General features: G+C 41.6%; 1 protein-coding gene across 5 annotated transcripts in view; it reads right to left on the bottom strand.

Moving 5' to 3' along the window:
- Positions 1–290: 290 nt before the first annotated feature.
- stard13a (StAR related lipid transfer domain containing 13a) overlaps positions 291–19,471 on the bottom strand; it is a 48,983-nt gene continuing 29,802 nt past the window's right edge. For 4 of the 5 annotated variants that reach the window (XM_065963212.1, XM_065963208.1, XM_065963210.1 and 1 more), the window contains 13 exons: positions 12,835–12,906; positions 11,872–11,953; positions 9,338–9,401; positions 6,946–8,255; positions 6,340–6,510; positions 5,377–5,536; positions 5,088–5,286; positions 4,398–4,611; positions 3,902–4,016; positions 2,992–3,243; positions 2,474–2,691; positions 1,869–2,045; positions 291–1,779 (listed from right to left, as the gene is read on the bottom strand). In XM_065963212.1, coding sequence (XP_065819284.1) covers positions 1,674–1,779; positions 1,869–2,045; positions 2,474–2,691; positions 2,992–3,243; positions 3,902–4,016; positions 4,398–4,611; positions 5,088–5,286; positions 5,377–5,536; positions 6,340–6,510; positions 6,946–8,255; positions 9,338–9,401; positions 11,872–11,953; positions 12,835–12,906 — 3,140 coding nt within the window. In that variant the 3' untranslated portion in view covers positions 291–1,673. Of the gene's footprint in view, positions 1,780–1,868; positions 2,046–2,473; positions 2,692–2,991; positions 3,244–3,901; positions 4,017–4,397; positions 4,612–5,087; positions 5,287–5,376; positions 5,537–6,339; positions 6,511–6,945; positions 8,256–9,337; positions 9,402–11,871; positions 11,954–12,834; positions 12,907–14,184; positions 18,323–19,471 lie in introns of all 5 variants that reach the window. The other variant, XM_065963211.1, reaches the window with a different exon arrangement.

The raw sequence follows: 19,471 nt of genomic DNA, 5'->3' as shown, positions 1-19,471 counted from the left end.
TGCCACACTGTTCCCCAGAAAACAGCCTCCACGCAGGATATTGCTTGCACTGTAGAGTTATTGTATCATAGCAACACCAAAGCAACGCTGCCTACAGCTGAAACATAAATAAAAGCCAAGGCAGCGCCATGGCAGAGCAAGCTTTTTCTACGATTGCTTCGGTAGGAAAAAGTTCACATTTCAGCTTATCAATATGATAGGAGGACCCTGAAAAGCTCTGATGTTTGATCTGCTGGCACAGAAAGCATCATACAGTATCTACAATACAAGCTGAACGTATATCTTTAATGCAGATACACGGGCAAATCCATGCACACACATATACACACACACACACACACACACACACACACACACACACACACACACACACACACACACACACACATACACACACACACACACACACACACAATTTCAAACATGCTTCCCAGAAGCAGTGAAATGATCACATGTCTTAGACATTGTATAACATGACAGCAGAAATAAAAATAAAAAAATGCAACAGTGACATCATATACATCATCATAATGGATTTCATAACTTTAAAATAACATTTAGATAAGATTAACACTGAAAGTCGTGACAGAGAACTTAACAGTGATATCTAACACAGTTTTATCAATAACAGGATTAAAGCACATTGATGGACCCGATGAGTGTTTCTTCTTTTCTGTGATGCAGATCCGTCACGTACTTGTTGCTCCTGATCAAGCGCACTTTTCAAAATGTAATGATGACGTGTACCCATATTGTACTGGTTCAAGTCATTCCTACTCAATGGACACACTAGGGTTTCTGCATCTTTACCTGCAGAAGGCACAGTCAAAATGAAGTGCATTTATAGATGTGATATGTTAATATCTTTGTCGGAGGGGTAAAAGCTGATGCAGATTTAAAAGTTAGTTTTCAGAGGGACAAATTCATTGAAAAGTTGGCTTTAAAAGGCATGCCAAGTAAATGTAAGATATTTTAAGGGTTGTTTTATGCATTTCACATTCATTTCTTCTTTGATTAAATCAGATCAGAAATGAATGTCTACTGCCTCTTCAGGTCAGTTTCAACAATATGTCTCAGAGAAAAAAAAAATACTGGCAGGCCATATATCAAAATAATCAATACAGTTGCCGTTTCCCCCCCCCCCTATGCACCAGGCTCATTCATGCCACTGTTGATCATTCTGCGTGATCAGTCGTAGTTATGTGTAAGCTTAGGAGGATACTGCATCAAAATAACTTTTCCTGTTTCATAAAATACCCAATAAACCAGGGTCATAGGAAGGAGCTGGCCTCCGGATTAGGTAGTCTATTTAGCAAGGTTTTTTTTTTGATTTGTAAGAATGAATAAATAATGAATATATCCTGTCTACATAACAAAGAAAAACTAATTCTTTGTTTCATAGCTAAAAATTAAAAAAAAAGGGTGCAAATGCAGGTTTAGAAAAGTATAATTTATGAGGTAAATAAGGAGTATTTTGTTTTTTAAAGATGTCTAGGATGAGAAACACTTCCCCTCTCCGCATGTGAATGACTGTGACTCAGTACAGTATGGTACTCAGCAGCATTAAAAGACACTCATAGTCCACTTCCTGAATGAATCTCCTCCTGGATCAATTGTTGTCCGGCCCAGCTGCTCAGCCAGTGTGACCCAAAATAAAGGCTGTCGTCCAGGGCTCAGTGCTCATCTGATCCAGCCAGTTGAAAAGAGGAGCGGATCCTCTGAGCTTCATTAACACACAGATGACCGAATGCTTTGTTGTACCATTCTGGAGATCTTCCCCTGTGACAAGCAAAAGCATGCAATTTAAACACTGCACTGCTGATTACAACTCTGGACAATGAGAACACACAATAGAATCTGCCACACACCTGAGGTCCACTCTGGAGACGTGTGTGAGTCTGGTCCTCCCGGTCCCACAGGGCTCGAGGAGGTACTGTGACTCAAGCACCACCCCCCTCACTGCTCCCATGCGTGGGCTGTCTTCATGTTCGATGGACACACACACCAGGGCGCAGGAGCCTTTACACAGGTCTGTGCGCCAGGATCTGAGGGTTCCAGAGATACAAAGAACGGTCAAGCATTTAATCTGGGAATGTAAGATATTGTTTTAAATTACTTCATTTAATTTACTTAATTTCTGGCTATCATGAATCATATTAACTTGATTCATTGACTCATTGTTGGTTAATAAGAAATATCAGAAAAGAGTGACATTTGTCCGACACAGTATTCTGAAGCAAAAGAAGATGGAATCCAATTTCTTGTTTTGTCCAACAAACCCAGAAGCAAAAAAAAAAAAAAATGAGTTAACCTTCGTAAATGTGTATGTGTATGTTGTCCCTTCTTTGTTATTACCAGTTTGACATTGTAATACCTGATGAGTGTTGTACTGTGCAATAAATAACAATGCTCTTAACAATTCATTTTGTAACTCCCACAATGCATTTACACATGAACAGTCATGAATCCTGACCTCAGTACCACAAAGTCACAGCTGGGGTGAGGTGCCATGTTGCAGCAGGAGTACTGGTACACATCCGTCTGTTTATCCAGTGTCTCCAGAACTTTCTCCTGCTGTAGTTCACCATGCCACAGGGGGCGCTCTCTCAGGAGCCGCTGCAGCACCTCACTGGGTGTCGCCGCCACCTCGACACACACTCGCCATCGCCTCAGAGGGTTACCATCTCCCACCTGTTACACAAATACACAAATACATCATGAGTGTTACATATTAAAAGAAAATCTTTAAAATGATTTTTTTTCTTTTTTAAACATGTGTGTGGGTCTCCATGTCAACGATGTGCACAGAATTTTCCTTTCTTTAACCTTTTTATTGGCTTATTAAAACGTTAGGAGGTGAACAAATAGCTTGAGTGTTAATAAGTAAAAATAGCTATGTAATGTAAAATACTTTTTTTATACATTTTTCTCTCTGTCTTTCTTGCCCTTCTAGAGTTTTATAATATTCAAGAAATGTCATGTCCCGATTACCTTTTTAAATGCCAGTTCTGTATGGTCAGTAGTTGAGCGAGACACCCAGCCTTTGCTCTTATCTTTGGCCTCTTCCAGCAGGTTCTGGACCAGCCTTTCTAAGTGTGCGTGATAGGACCCTTCCACATCCTCCTCTTCCTCATCCTCAATCGCTTCCTCCTCGTGAGCCTTGCACAGCTCATCCAGCGGGGGCACCATCAGCTCGGCCTCCATGTAAGAGTTGCGAGACTGGCTCACCATCTCCTCAGGGATCTGGGGAACAACAGGAGAAAAAATAAAAATAAAAACATCACAATGCACCACTGCTCTCAGGCCTAATTAAAAGCCACAGAATATAGACCTTGATAAAAAAAAATCACAGCGCCATTTGGTTCGCTTTTCCATCGGCTAATTGAGCAGCAGAAGGTCTTGCAAAGGGTTTTTGTTAAATGGGTGCATCAACATTTTTGTATCCAGTGTTGACTGCCTTTCAAATATCATCATTCTATAAACTCTAACACTTTCAGTTCAGTGTTTTAGAGAAAAGAGTCAATCAATATTGTCTTATGAAAGCTCGTGAATCACATAAAACTCAAAACTGCCTCATGACCAAGTCTGTTTTTTTCTTGTCCTTGAAAGTGTTTTTCACTAGAAACACGATACACTCACACACAGCCTTGAAGTAATGATGATACAGTTTTAGAAAAGAGCTCATTACACACGATTATACTGTGGCCTTGGATAATAACAACTCAGCTGGGAAAACATCCCTCCACTTAGCATTTTCAGTTATTTTTATCCGCTAGTTTCTGATGAAAAAAATGTGCTCACTCATTATTTCTTCATAAATACAGTGACTTGTATAGCTTCTATCAGTCATTCATCATGTTTACTTCAATAGAAAGTAACTCTTTCCTGTATAAATCCTGACCTGAAAGAGGTGCTGGCACTCAGTGATCATGTGTGACAGGCCCTGGGTGGCGGCCAGGTTCTCATTTAGGTCTTTCTGATCGGGTCGGCCTGTGGTGTACTTCCTCTGGATTGATCTAGAGAGGTAGAAATAATGAACAGGAAAAACATAAATCAAGTACCAAGTAGCATAAAGCGCAGCTAAAGTGTTTGCTTTAAGTCTGTATGTAAGTTTATGGGTAAGTACAGCTACCATCATTACACCACAATCACATAGAAAGCTTCTTTTTGTAGTTAATTGACAAAATAGATAGAGGGACATGAGTGACCATGAAAGCACTACTTTTTTTATTGGTGCTATATAATTTTAATTTTGAAAAAAGAAACGTTACATTTAAAGTATAACCCAAGATACCAAAGCCAAACTGGGAAACTAACTTGGGTAGGGGGGTGAACTAGGTAAATAGCATTACCCTTATCAAATAAAGTACAAACACTTGATTCAGTATCATACACACCTTGGCGACAGCGTCTCGTTCTTCAAGATGCTGAGGTGGAAGAGCGAAGGTCCCAGACAAACAGCCAAGTTCATCGGAGTCATCTGGTTCTCCTCTACCATAGAAGTGACATCACGCAGGAAGCAGAGTAACGTCTGCAGAACCTCCCTGTTTTCATCTGGCATCAGTAATATGGCTGCTCTGACAGCCTGAAGCCTCTGCTCCTTTGGGACATCTGCAGAAAAAGTAATAATAATGGTAAAAATATGATTGATGAGGGATGTGTCAGAGGTTACTGGGCACTGGACATGTAATTTTCGATGTGCATTTTTGATGTTTTCCTAATCACACAAAGTCTGTCCTAATTCACATTTTAAATCAAACACAATTTCCTTTGGAGAAGGTTAATTATGTTGACAATTAGCAAATTATATATTTCAAGAGATTTTCATTGATAACATTTGGATTACACGAAATAAAACTTTCTTAATATTTAAAACTATAGAGTCTTTTTTTGTGACCTACTTCTTCCTTGAGAACTGTAATAACATGCTTTGTTCTCTCCTAAAAATCATGGTTCATGAGCGTAATGTCAATATACGGGCTGGCCAGATTCAAATGATCTCTAAGCCGTTTAAAGCCACTTTCCATGAGGCAGACACCTTCTACTGCTAACATGATGTTACAACCTTCATAAGCCTGACGACTTACACTGGTAAATGTGCAGGAAAGTTTCTCCCAGCTTGCTTGTTAGCAGCGGCTCTGGCAGGTCCCTGAAGAACTGTTTGACCATGTCTGCCACGTCGTAAGCTGACTGGTCCTCGTAGTTTACAGAGTCAGGGGACAGCTCGCACTGCTGCCTCAGGGCCTGAATACGAGACTTGACGCCGGACTTGCGAAATAATCCCACCTGAGACAAAAATGAAAGAAACAACAGTCAGCTCCCTATTTCTTTAAATGAGCAGTTTAGTCTTGTAAAAAGCTGTTTTCCTCTACCAACCTGGTCCAGACAGTTTGTTCGGAGGTGGCTGAGGGCCTGCTGTAAACACAGAGGGAGCGGGAAACCGCAGCGCTGGACATGGATGATGAGGGGAACACCAAACACACTCTTCTCTTTGTAGTCTGGCACTTTCATGCGCTTCATAAACTTGGGGACAGACCTGGAAGCGATGGAGAGAAAACAATTAGACAAGTGTTTGTGTGTGTGTGTGTGTGTGTGTGTGTGTGTGTGTGTGTGTGTGTAGATGCTGGTCAACAGAATTTCCCTCTTGGGGTTAATAAAACAAGGACTGATCGTTCTCGACGCAAGAATGTGCTCGTGTTTGAGTGTTCAAGACTGTTGGCTTGTGTTTTCAAAGCCAGTTTTTGATCAGTATTTCCTACTTTGAAAGCCTAATTACATGCAGAACTGGGGTACCGCTAGTATCTGTGTAGCAGGTCAGGTACATTGTATAGTTGTTGTTTTTATATAAGATACATTTTTTGGAGAGAGAGTGAGCAATGACATGTGGGAAAGGAGATACAGGTTGGCTACCATTGTACATGGGGCACGCAAACTAACCACTAGGCCACAAGTGCCTTTTTAAAATGTAAAAAAAATAATAATAATAATAATAGCTGAGGACTTTGCATAATATATTGTATATCCTTAGTTGCATAGAGATAGAAAGAACATATTAACATAATTAACAAATATATATATATACATATTTTTATATAAAAAAATATAAAAGATCAACAAAAGCTAGCAAAATATAAACAAGAACTAAAATAAAAATCTTGAAAAAAAACCCTGACACTTCTATATGTAATATTCTGACTCCACAGCTTTAAAAACCCCTGAGTTATAATGAAGTTATAATGCATAAAATATGAGCAACACTGTAGAAAACATGCAAAAAATAATATGGATGAAGACATGACTCCCTCTATGTGCATGTATTTATGTGTGTTGTTCACCCACCACGTCCAGCCATGTTTGTTTGACATGGAGTATTTCTCCATGATGGCGGTGAGGCGGAGCAAAGAGAACTTCTGCAGCAGGCTGAGCTGGCCGGCTGATTGGCTGCCGATGAGAAGTGAAGAAGCCGGCTGGTTGAGATGATCAGAGGTTCTGAAACTGGGCCATCGTAGACTGGGATGAAAACACCAGAAGAGAAAAAAGGACATAGAGTGATTTGGTCAATGTGAAGTTCTCACCAACAGCATTCCTGAATCATCAACAGAGCAAGAAACAGGCAAACTACAGTGTAAAATATTACAATTATCACCAGCATATCCTGCTTTATCATCTATTTAACTCTTAATGGGACGGTAATTTAAAATACAGTATGAACTTCATTCTGTATTAAAGAAGATTTTAAAACTAGTGATTGAGACCATAATGCAATTAGAATTGTTTTTTCAACTCAGGTAATAAATCAACTGGGGAGTAGGGTCATTTTCTCATCTGGTTCTATTCAATGGACTTTTTATCCATCTAGTGGAGTCTCCTCCTACAGGCCACTGGAGAGCATCGACTTCACTTCTAAATCCAACAGAGAACATCCACTTGTGAAAAGCTACTCACCGTGGTCTTGTCAGTGAGGCTCCGACTCCAGAGTCCCGCCTCTCTCGACTGGTCCCTGTAGAATCAGTGTCGTTCAATGATACCCCGTCTCTCTCTTCTTCACTCGGGGTGGTTCTGCCCTCCCTTTCCTCCTCCCCCTCCCCCTCCCCCTCCCCCGCCTCCCCCTCAGGAAGCACACTGCGACTCCAGTGGTCCACAATCTGTTGCAAGCCGCTGACATGTTGGATGATGTCATCCAGGTGAGGGAACAGATTGTCCTCCTTCTCTAAGTCCAGCAGGTCTCCTGTGCTGGCATAAAGGTGGGAGCCCGGGACGTTGTCATAAACGCTCACCCTGCTGCCCCGAGGAGCTCTAGGACAGGGGGGTTTGGACAATGGCTTACCGAGCCAGGGTTCGTGCATTCCGGTGGTGGGTCGATACGTTTGGGATTGTTTCTGGGGGTTTCTGTCACCAGGGGAAGGTGCCAGGCTCTCTATAGATAGAGCTTTTGGAAAGGTGCCAGGCTTATGGTCTTTGGGGATGTGAATGAGGAGGTTTTCATACGAACGGAACAGGTTTCTGCCAAACTGGCTCTGTCCTTCAGGCCTCTTACCCTGAGAAGGCAGCTCCATGTCTTCCAGATACATGCTGCTCCTCTTATTGGCAGTTCTGGGTTTTGTATTTAAAGGTTTTTTCACACTCGGCTCCTCTGTCTCACTGCTGGGGCTCACACTCAATGTAGATTGCTCTTTACAATCATTTGTGCTTGAGACCAAAGTGTCCCCATCAGTTTGGTGGTTTTGTTCTAGTTGGCTGATGGGAGTACATGTGAGCACCTGCAACGCCAGAGGCTCCTCCCCTTGTAACACGGGTCCACTGATGACCAGTGGCGGCCTCCGGTTTGAGCTTTTCCGCTTTGACGACGGACCCCAGGTACGCATTAATTCCATACGACGCAGAAACTCTTTGGCTTTATTCCGCCCTCCTTGTCCATGGCGGCTACTCTTAATTGGCAGAGAGTTGTAATATGGAAGTTCTCGAGGTGGTTGGTACGAGGCGGAGAGAGATGCCATGGATAAGGAGTCGGGCATGGCGGAGGCGGAGTCCTCGCTGTGCAGAGAGGAGATCTCTGTGATCTCCTGCTCGCTCAGGTCGGTCAGCATGCTTTCACTGCTCACCGTGCTGTGCAGACAGTCCACATGACCTGTTGGGCTGCTCTCATTGGTGCCATCCAACAGGAAGTCCTGTAGCCGAGACCAACGCCGGCTGCTCCACTCAAACGTCCACCTTTTACTGATGGCCAACGGGTCATCTTCATCGGAGTCATCACCCTGAGTGAGGATTAAGGAGGTATTTGTTATTCTTCTTAAAAATGATAGCTGAAAGCCTTTTAATACATGTCACTAGATTCCCATTAGATTGTGTTAGACTGCAAACTGATTGTTTTACTTTATTTCTCTTCATTTTAGGATTACTTCTCTATCAGACTTTTGTTTCTCTACCATTTTATGTCAAAACTAACACTATTTAATGCGATACATTCTGAATTTGAAATGTTTTTTTTTGCTCAAGGCGTTACTTAGGGAGTAAACTTGCACCTCTCCAGCAATTAGTCCCAATTCCATACTTGGGCGGAACCAGGGACCCAAACCAGAGACTCTCAGGTTCCCAAGCACAGTCCTTACAGACTAAGCAGCTGCCGCCCTTGTAAGGCCGTAGGTTCAAAATATTTAGTTAAAGTGGTTAGGAACAATTATGATTTCAATCTGTGTTTAAAAGCTGCAGTGGTTCTGAACATCAGGCAGTTGGTTCCTGCTCTGCGCTGCATAATGACTGTGAGCTAATTCTCCTTGTTAAGGTTTTTCCCTGGGCCCTTTTAAGCAGTCCACTCCCCAGTGATAAAAGAGGTTATATTGCTGCAGGATATCAGGCATGTATCTAGGACCAACTCCATGTTGAGAATATATAAAAAGATAAAACGACTTTCTATCAATTCTGGGGCTATTTAGAATCCAATGTGCAGATTTAAGTGGGCTGAATTTTGGATAAGTTGTCGTTTAGCTACATTAACTCCTGTATGTCTTTAAGGTAATACAATATTGATTCTGTTATTACTTTTACAAAATGAATTAGATTGACATATACAAGAATACATTTTTGTTAAATGCAGTCAATGCTTTCCAATGACTCATATCATTTTGATCTGAGTTGTTTACAGTTGGATTGACAGTTTTCTTAGTCTCAAACATGGCAAAACATAGAATGTGAACAAAGCTGTCGTTACAACACAGGCGGGAACATCGCATCAATTTTTCAGCAGTACATCAACGAGACAAAATCAGCAAAAAAATAAAATAAAATACACGACAAACTGAATATATTTTCTTTAAGGTTGGAAAAAAAAAGGTCTTACTTTTTTCTTAGGGTTGCTGACGTCCAGTTTCAAGGAGCAACACTTGTTCAGAGTATTTAAACGCCTGCAACAAAAACACATAAACACAGTCACTCTGACAAATCTGCTAAGGCTGGTAGGTTGGATACTTTCAGTCTTTTTTGTCCTCTTTACTGTGACACTCTTATTACTGTAGTTCTTCCCATCGTCTCTCTTTCTGATCAGTCCCACTCCGACATTCTTCATTTCATTTCATCCTTTTTGATCTTCTATCCTGACTCTATCCTTCTCATTACATCCCAGGCTTCTCCCCTTCTCCTCCCTCCTTTCCCATTCCTCCCCCCCTTATTCCTCCCCTCTACTTCTCTGGCATCTCTCCGCTGGGACCGATCCTCACCCTCAAAAAATGAATCTCCCCCAAAACTCCACTGTCTCCTCCTCTCCACTTCTCTCCCTCCTCCCTTCATCTACCAACCACCCCCTTCATTTACAGACTCAGCACTTGGGGCAACCATCCCCACCCACTTTTCTCCCCCATCTGACTTCGACTCAGGCTGTGTGAACAGTGGCTGGTAAGGAGGGGGGTGTCTGTGTTGGTTTGTTTCAAAGTGAGACCATTAAAAAATATGTTTTGGGGGGGGCTTTTGGCCTCTGTCATGTGAAAGACTTCACCTTCTAAAAGCACATTTGTAAGTCCTCCATTGTTCCCTGTTTCCTTTATCTGTCCTTTCATACAAACTGGCAATTCCAAAAAAATATTCATGGTTTAGATGACTCATAGTGCCTTGATGAGTATTTGAAATCATCAAATTATCATTTTCTTTTGTTTCTAACTTCAAATCTTAAAATGTCATATTTTATTTTCTTGGAACTTCATTGATTACCACAAGGACAATCAAACCATTCATTGAAGAATGTCACAATGTGACAGATTTCTATTTGATTGTTAATAACTTGGTTCCTAATGAAAGCAATGAAATGGAATCCAGTTTGAAGCCAAGATTGAAAGCTTCTCTTGAATGTAGGATTGACTATTGCAAGTTGTGTCAGAGGTTAAAGACTCACAAAAATTTGAGAAAACTGAGACAACGAATGCTGCTTTCTCCTTTCTTGTCAGCACACATATACTGTATTGTAATTGAAACAGTTCTAAGAAAACAGATTGATGCGTGAACAAGATAGAAATCATGGAGTGTGTTTTACAGCTCCTGAGACGGTTCCCATGGGGTCTGATGTGTAGTCTATATAACTGTCAGGAATCACTAATGCTATAATTACCACACCCTCCTCTACCATAGACATTAGAGAAGTGGGGCTGAACAGAGAAGAGAGAAAAGGATAAGCGGAGGGAAGGTTTGACGTTGAAAGTCTCGAAACATCAATGATAAGAGTAGAGCAGAAGATGTGAAACAGAAAGATCACAGAGGTATGCAGAGGGACTTAAAACACACTCTCGAAGCCATCTGGTAGAATATACTGGCATCCCCTCACTCCTTGCCTGTTACAACACCCCCCCCCCCCCCCCCCCCCCCCCCCCCCACTTCTGCCCCCTGAGGGTCTCTGCTCTTTGAATGGGAGATCAGAGCAGAGGGGAGGGATAGGACCAGATCAAAGCCTGGGTGTCTGAGCGGGAGACAGGGATGGGGACTTCATTAAGGGTCGGGGTCAGACAACAAATGATTAGCAGTTAGTAAAGTAAAGGGGGGATCAAGCAGGGTAAGGAATGAGGAGGGGGCAAGAAAGGAATTCTACAGTTTTACAGATATTAAATGTGCACAACACAACTGGCTGAGGCATACTGGACATGAGTCAAATGACACAGATTTAATGACAGCATACCAGACTTTTTTTTAATCTGTGATCTTTTCCAACATTTTAAAGTATGCTAATGGGATTGTGACAAGTTCAGAACCATTTGGAATAATATATATACATGAAAAAATCCTGTAAATGTGCAATTATAGGACCTAAGGTTATTATTTTTGGTATGTGTTATCCTGATTTCCAATGGAGAAAATAAATATATATCCAGTTTGAATATGTGTTTATGTGAAAGAAAAATGGACTCTACTTGGAGAAAACTGTAGAACCTAGTACCAGGGCTTTGATTAAAAAATATGGATCAATGGAAAAATAATTTATTCTCTCAGATGCAAATTTTTAATCGACTGAAAATATTTGGAAATCCTTGATATACATTATAGAGCTTGATGACTTTGGGTTTACTGATCCAACAAGACTTGCTGAACAGTTCATGAAAGATTATGGAGGTTTTAGTTTGGCTTGCAGATATTTTTCCTACATTACTTTAAGGTTTTTAGTGTCTAATGATACATACATACATAGTACATATTGGAAAAAAAATCTTACTCTGATTGCTCTAATTGTTTCTCATTACCTTTGTATAATAACCAGAGAGGTATACAATGGTAGGTGATTAAGGGGGATTTGCATACCCTTGTTAATGTTTGTGTACTTCATGTAAGCATAAAAGGGGAAACCAATGCAAATAATGTTGCATAAATGTGCACAGGTGTTAGTGCGAATGATCTTACCGACATAGAGGCTCCACCAGATCCCAATCCAAAAAGTCGTGGTCCCTTTTCACTGAGGAAATATCAATCGGAAACTGGGAATCTGTGAGAGAAAATCAGCAGAAAATGAGAAAGAGTTTTATGACATAATGATTTACAGGAGACAGCAGTTTCCTTAGTAAGTTAAGAAGTCCCTGAAGTCTTCAACAATAGTCACTTCCTCTGTTAACTCCCGTCATCTTCATCTGAAGTTTACAGACACGTCTTCAAACACTATAAATAACTCACATTCCAAACACTGCCAATGCCAAAATGACTCAAGACTTTTTATTCCTGTGATTCTGTGGGTGGTGGCAGACTGCAGGCATCAGAAGCTGCCACAGAGTCCTCGAGGCAGACAGCCATAACCTCCCATTACTGGCGCTTATACAGCAGTGCATGTGTGCGTGTGTGTTTGTGTCTTTTTGGATGTGGGTTTATGTGCATGATGCCCGATTTTTTTTGGGCTACTTTTGACATTTCTCAGGCCATTTTCAGTTTGTCTCTATGCTGTGTGAGACCCAATGTACATTGCAAAAATGAACAGCTGTGTGTTTTTCAAAAAGCTGTAGGAAGGATCGTGAAAAGAAAGATGGAGAGATAGTTATGGAGGTGAAAGAAAAGTGTTTGGTGAGTTCAGGACAGGACAGATGCAGAGGGAGAAAGAAGAGAGAAAGAGACGCTTGTGAGAGTCCCAGCAGTGATAACAAGGCCTTTCCCATGACCCTCCCTCCAGACAGGAACTGAGGCCTGGAAATAGAACGAGCGGCCCCGAAGACAAGGATACAAGGATGGAAGAAAAATAAAGAGAAATAAAGGGTAAATGGGAAAAAAAGACAAAGAGAAACACAAAGCAAGAGGGACCAAAAAGTATACATTCTGGACTTTAGTCTCTATGTGTGTGAATGTGTGTGTTTGTGATGGTGTATAGTGCATGTGTGTTACCTTCATAGAGCTGGGCGTATTGTGGAAATCCTGCTGCTCTGAGCCAATCACAAGCCTCCTTAGCCTCAATCTCTGTGAATCAGAAAGAAGCAATTTTAGCACATTTGATCAAAGGCATTTATTTGTAAGTTTTGGTTCCACATCTTAAACTGAAAAGAACTCATAGAAGAAAAAAGAAACAGGCAAAAAAAATGGCCTGAGGTATTTTCTGTAACTAACTTGGTGTGCAGTACACACAGTCCAAGAGAGGGAGACCATAACATTGTATTTATCTGTTTTCCCTATTCCTGTTTTTTTTTTTTGTCAGACACAAGAGAAACTTCCCAGGAAATGAATTTGTCCTCAGGGAATTCACCAGAAGAATGAGATTGGAAAAGCTAGAAGTGGCTCAGTAAGTAACCGACATAATCCTTTGAGTACAAAGTACACGGTTTGCACAGTTTTGCATCATATATAACGCTCTTTCAAGCAGCAGTCAGGTTTCAGAAACCAGAGCATGAATTTAACAGACCTTAGACATGGCACCACACCCCATTATGTGCTGCCGCCAGCACCTCGAGCCGCTTTACAGGCATTTGTTTTATTACTTTTTTCCGCAAGCATATGTATTGCACACACTAATTTAATGTGCATGTGTGTGTTTGTGAGTATGTGTCTGTTTGTGCACATAGGCTTTCTTTATGAGCAGACAATGATTAAACCACTCTGCAGAGCTGACAAAGATTTCTGAATGACGGTGGTTTCTGCTATCACATGAAAATGACAAACATTTTAAAGGATGATATAAAACATGTAGAAGAGAAAGATTCAAGTTTTAAGGGACATTTTAACAAAGCAACGGCTAAATAACAAAATGTAATGTCTACAACAATAACAAAGGTCAACAAAGTTATTAAAATGATGTTACTCCTATGAAAAGTAAAACTGTAGGCAAACTAATTACTGCATCATTCGAATGCCTTCTCTAAAACATCCATGAATAGCCCACTCGTTCACTCTCATTGTCTCATTCAGACATGAAGAAAAAGTGAAGGCACAGCAGCAGAAGCACAGGGTACAAAGTTCAGCAGGGCAATTAAAAAAAAGCCTCCGTCTTCACCATCAGAGATGAGAACGGTCAGAGGAAATGATCCTTTCACCGCAATCCAGCAATTACATCCCTTCTCCCAGCATTCTCGGCATAACTCTCTCTAAATCACATGTGAGGCAACAACAGGGGAAGATCGAGAAAAAAAAAAAAAAAAAAAAGTTTTTGGAGCAAAAATAGACCAGAGAGACTGAGATATTTTTTGATGGAAAGTGTTTCAGCAGAGAGAACGATCTGAGGCGAACTCAGAGATGAGCACTTACTTGTATCCCTCATCGTGCAGGTGATGACATGCTTCTATGTCTTTTTAATCCCAAGACACGTCCATTCACTGCTATCCAGCCTTTCCATCAAGCGGCGACTTTTACTTCACTTTCTTCCTCGCTGCCTCTCCTACCACTGTGTTTACAACTCTGCCTCCCTCTCTCAGCCTGCCCCATGCAGGTTTTCTCTTCCCTTTAATTTTCTCCTCAGCCTCCCTCACACTTTCTGCTTTGTTTGGATCCACATACAAATATCCCTCTACATTAAACCTTTTTTTTGCCTCGGGTTGCACTGCACTAGGTTTAATTCCACTCTGTACTTCTATCTTAGTTTCCCAACTTTTCACTGATCTTTCTTTCTTCATAAATGTAAATTCTTGACCAAATTACCCGTTCATTTCATTTTGTACACTTTCTTGCTTCTTACTTTATTCAATTCCCTCACAATCTTTTTTAAACAACAACACTCCCTTGCTCATTTCCATCATCCATCCTGTGCCCTCTTCTTCCTCCTTTTCTGTCCTTCCTCTTTGCTCCAAAAAGAAGCTATCCAATGCCGCTTACTTCACATCTTCATCACCAGATCTTCCGTCGCCTCATCATGTCCATGCAGGAAACGGCTAATTTCAGCTGGCGTCTGCATCATCCAGCAACCCCCTGAGGTTACAGACTGACGACTGGTGGACACTAACCTCACATGTCAGCTGAACCTGCAGGCAGGTCGACAAGGAGACTCTGACCCTGACCTCTTTCTCTGGGCTTTACCATGCATTACTGCTCACCAGAACAATATGCCAGAGAATGCAGTGTGTACGCAAACACTTACAACACATTTTGCAGAGCGGATGTTGAGCGCAGTCCAGATGTTGACCCCAGTGAGTCAGAGAATGTAAGTAAGGATGGGACAGACAGACAGCTGGGGGGAGGACAGAGCCTGTGGGAAATCCACAAGAGGAAACGCATCAAAACAGTCTCTTATTTACTAAATGTGAAATTCCTAGGATGGAAAGTAAGCGCTAGAGACATATAAAGAGAAAAATGTAAAAAGAGAAGCAGGTGATACTATGCATGCATCCAGTCCAATTGAAAGAGAGAGAAAAGGAAAAGAAACAAAACTACAAATAGATTTTACTTGAACTGACTTGTACGCTGACATTTCTAGAGTTGTGGTAATGAGTAGTCAATAGCTATGAAGCTGTTGTACTTTTTTACAGCGTGAACAGTGTGCTCTCATACAGTCTTTGTGATTGTGTTCTTGTCAGCATCTTTGTGTTTGTGCACAAAGGTGCCAAGTGGCACAGCTCCTATCAGCGTGGCAACAAAGCACTGCTATTCATCAGTGCAGAATTTAATCAAGAGATTAATTATCACACAAACATGTCATCAGTAAGCCACATAGCACACACACACACACACACACACACACACACACACACACACACACACACACACACACACACACACACACACACACACACACACACACACACACACACACACACACACACACACACACACACACACACACACACACACACACACAGAGTCAGAGTTAATCTAAGCTTCACACCAAGCTTTCCCCTGGATCTATTCCATGTCACAGTGTTCCTGCTGTGGAGAATATGTGCCAACAGAACAACAGCTGGGTGGGTGGACAGGTGGTATGAGTGTATTAATGTGTGTGTGTGTGTGTGTGTTTGTGAATATGGGCGTCCCATGTGCGGGACAATGGGACTATAAGATGATTTCTTACATAACAAGGGTACCAGCTATGTGACATAATAGAAGCACCCCCTAAGTCCTCAGTGTGTGCCGTTGCCTTTTTTGTCCTCTACTTCTCATTTCCTGCCTTTTATCCAGCGCCAGTAACCCTTACTTTTTGACAGCTTTTCTCAGTGTCGTATCTGTCGCACACAGAGTTTCAAGAACCCTTAAGTACCCTGCATGACTTCATTTCCTGTTCTGATTTTCCCAGGCATGGAGAGCGGTATGTGAGCTAAGAACGGCAACCGGATGCTCTAGGATGAAGCATGTCAGAGGGACTCGGCTTGGTTTACTGGTCCACAAAGTCACAAACAACTGAGAAAATTAGTTAGATTAACCCTTTCAGTCAAAGTTCATTTGTTAAAGAGGAGGGAACCCAGTGCTCAACGGGGAATAGATATATAGTTAATAGCTTGTAAATGCTCTATATGCATAAAGTTGGCAGTTAGTCCCTCTACACTGAAACAAAGAAATACACACAAACACAGACGCACACACACGCACACACACACACACACACACGCACGCACACACACACACACACACACACACACACACACACACACACACACACACACACACACACACACACACACACACACACACACACACACACACACACACACACACACACACACACACACACACACACACACACACACACACACACACAGGATGCCTGGAAAGTAGCCATATTCCCACATAAGCTAAAGCACTTAGTCCTTCATGTTTAAAGTTCACATAGAAAAAAAGCACTGAAGAAGTCAGGGGAGGAGTGATGGGAGACAGGGAGGAAGGAAGAGAGGGAGGGAGGGACATTTAAGAGGAATATGTCCTAACCCAATCCCCTATAGGTTCATCTGCAATGACGTCCAGCCCTCAGGAATGTACTGTAACACTGCATCAACAGTGGCATGAAATCAGCAGCAGGTTAAGGAGTCTCCTGTGCATCAGTGTCTAAAGCCTGCAGAGGTTAGGTTGCCCCGATACACAATATATCAGAAAACATCAGGACTGCTTTGTGATAGCTCCTGAACAGAGCTGAGGTTATTTTGAGCGATAACAGACTGGACTATTAGGAGGACACTAGGAGGCTGAAGGTGATTGAGTCTAGTGTTCGGTTATGCCTCTTTTCCTCCAGCAGAGGGTGTACAAGAATTTAAACTCCCTCCAGTTATTATATATTATCCACAGGCCATCTTTACATGTAAGGCTTCAGCAAGTATCTGATGTAGCTTGCAATTTGGTGACTGACCTCATATTGTCAGCTGAGGTTGCAAAGGAAACAATTTGAAGCCCAGATTGGACAGCGCAGCTTTGGGATTAGGTAAAGCAACAGCAGTTCAAGTTTGTTTTTCTCCTGTTTTGTCATAAGCACAAACATCAGTGAAGCAAAATGTTCGCTCCCTCAGACACAATCTAAAACATATACACAAGAATGAGGTTGAAGTCAAGTTGAAGTTGAATAAAAGATGTAAGGTGTTGAACAGAGCAAAAGACACATTTATGAATACAGTTGCATGTACATTTAAAATGATAGAACAAGTACAGACTGGTTTAGAGTAGTGATAAAGTGCATAGACCAATCAGGAGAGGTTGTGCAGTTATGTTGTAAATGTATAAATGCACGAGTCACAGTTTCACAAAAGAGACTTATACTATCATCAATTCCTGGATGAGATAATATCTTTGTTAACACAGAACTTAGTCTTCATCGAGTTCACAGACTTTAGTTTTACAAATGAATCAAACAAAGTACTTGATATTATCACATACTGTATTATCAGGTTTTAGGTTTGTCTTGTAAACCTGCCCCAGAACACCAGCATCAAACATCCAGCAGACAGAGCACATCATCAAAGTATATTTGGAGCCATGTTTCCGACCATATTTTAACAAATCTAATGAATATAAATCAGATTATTACTTTTCTTTTGTTTTTCCTCTCCTCCACCTCCTTAGTGAAGTATTTGGCTCTTTAGCTGGGTGTTGCTGAATTTCGTTACTATCTTTACACTACTTGTGTAAACTAAGTGATGCTATGTGAAACGATGATTGTGATTTAAGTCACCCATCCAGTTAAGTAGCTGTGCAATTAATCGCTATTCATGTTGTTATCGCAATATTGAAAACGTTATTGCACATCGTATATTTTTCTGGTATCGTTCAGGCCTAGTGCGTATACAAATCTAAAAGGCAGTAGGGATTAAGGATATGAAGTAACATATTTATTTTGAGAAGTTTCAGATGTAGCTTAGGGTAGGTCACTGAGTTCTTTTTTCTTTTTCAAGTCCGTCTGACAGTCGACCAGCTGCTGAGGAGAGGAATTCAACTTGGCACTGTGTGTGTGTGTCTGTGTATGTCTGTTGCATGACTGGAATAGAAGAAGAAGAAAAGTGTGTTAGTGCAGGAGGCAGTGAGAGAAAGTTTAATTAGTCATACCATCACCCAAAAGCAGCACAGGCATAAACTTGCTTCTCTATCTACATTCCTTACCTGCTGCTACAGCTGTCTCTCTCTCTCTCTCTGTCCCTCTCTCTCTCTCTCTCTCTCTCTCTCTCTCTCTCTCTCTCTCTGTCCCTCTCTCTCTCTCTCCCTCTGTCTCTCTCTCCCTCTGTCTCTCTCTCTCTCTCTCTCTCTCTCTGTCTCTCTCTCTCTCTCTCTGTCCCTCTCTCTCTCTCTCCCTCTGTCTCTCTCTCCCTCTGTCTCTCTCTCTCTCTCTCTCTCTCTCTGTCTCTGTCTCTCTCTCTCTCTGTCTCTCTCTCTCTGTCTCTCTCTCTCTCTGTCTCTCTCTCTCTCTCTCTGTCTCTCTCTGTCTCTGTCTCTCTCTCTCTCTCTGTCCCTCTCTCTCTCTCTGTCCCTCTCTCTCTCTGTCTCTGTCTCTCTCTCTCTCTCTGTATATAAACACTAACACCAGACCTGACAAATTTCTGTCATGTGCAATTGTACTGCAACAACACAAAACACTCACACACACACACACACACACACACACACACACACACACACACACACACACACACACACACACACACACACACACACACACACACACACACTATCGAACCAACTTTACATGTACTAACATAGCACCCTGATAAACATCAGCAAACAAGAGATCAACTAATGTTTCACAATGAATTCAACATATCAGAGTATGTAGCCCAAAGCATAGCGTCACACTGAACACCAGGATGTTCTGTTTACTCCCCGGGAAACATGAGTAATTTGACAGGAAGTAGAGGAAGTAACCATGGAATACAAGCTGACGAGCTGGGTAGCGAGGACATAGACAAAAACAATAACACTGCACTCCTTAAGGGGTTTGTTATGTCTTCTATGGGAAATTTGAAAGATGTATTTGGGGTAGAAGTGGCTCCATATGTTCGACTGGTTTAAAGCAGAGAAAATGGGAGTATGTCAATCTGCGGAGTGAAAGATTGTGCCCGTTTAGCAAACATAAAAAAGGTTGGCGTTGTATGAAGCTGCACACAGCTCTTTTCCTTGACCTCTGAATGGACAC

Source organism: Labrus bergylta, chromosome 14 (genome assembly GCF_963930695.1).
Source record: "Labrus bergylta chromosome 14, fLabBer1.1, whole genome shotgun sequence".
Classification (NCBI taxonomy): domain Eukaryota; kingdom Metazoa; phylum Chordata; class Actinopteri; order Labriformes; family Labridae; genus Labrus; species Labrus bergylta.
This window is presented reverse-complemented; position numbering and strand designations above follow the sequence as displayed.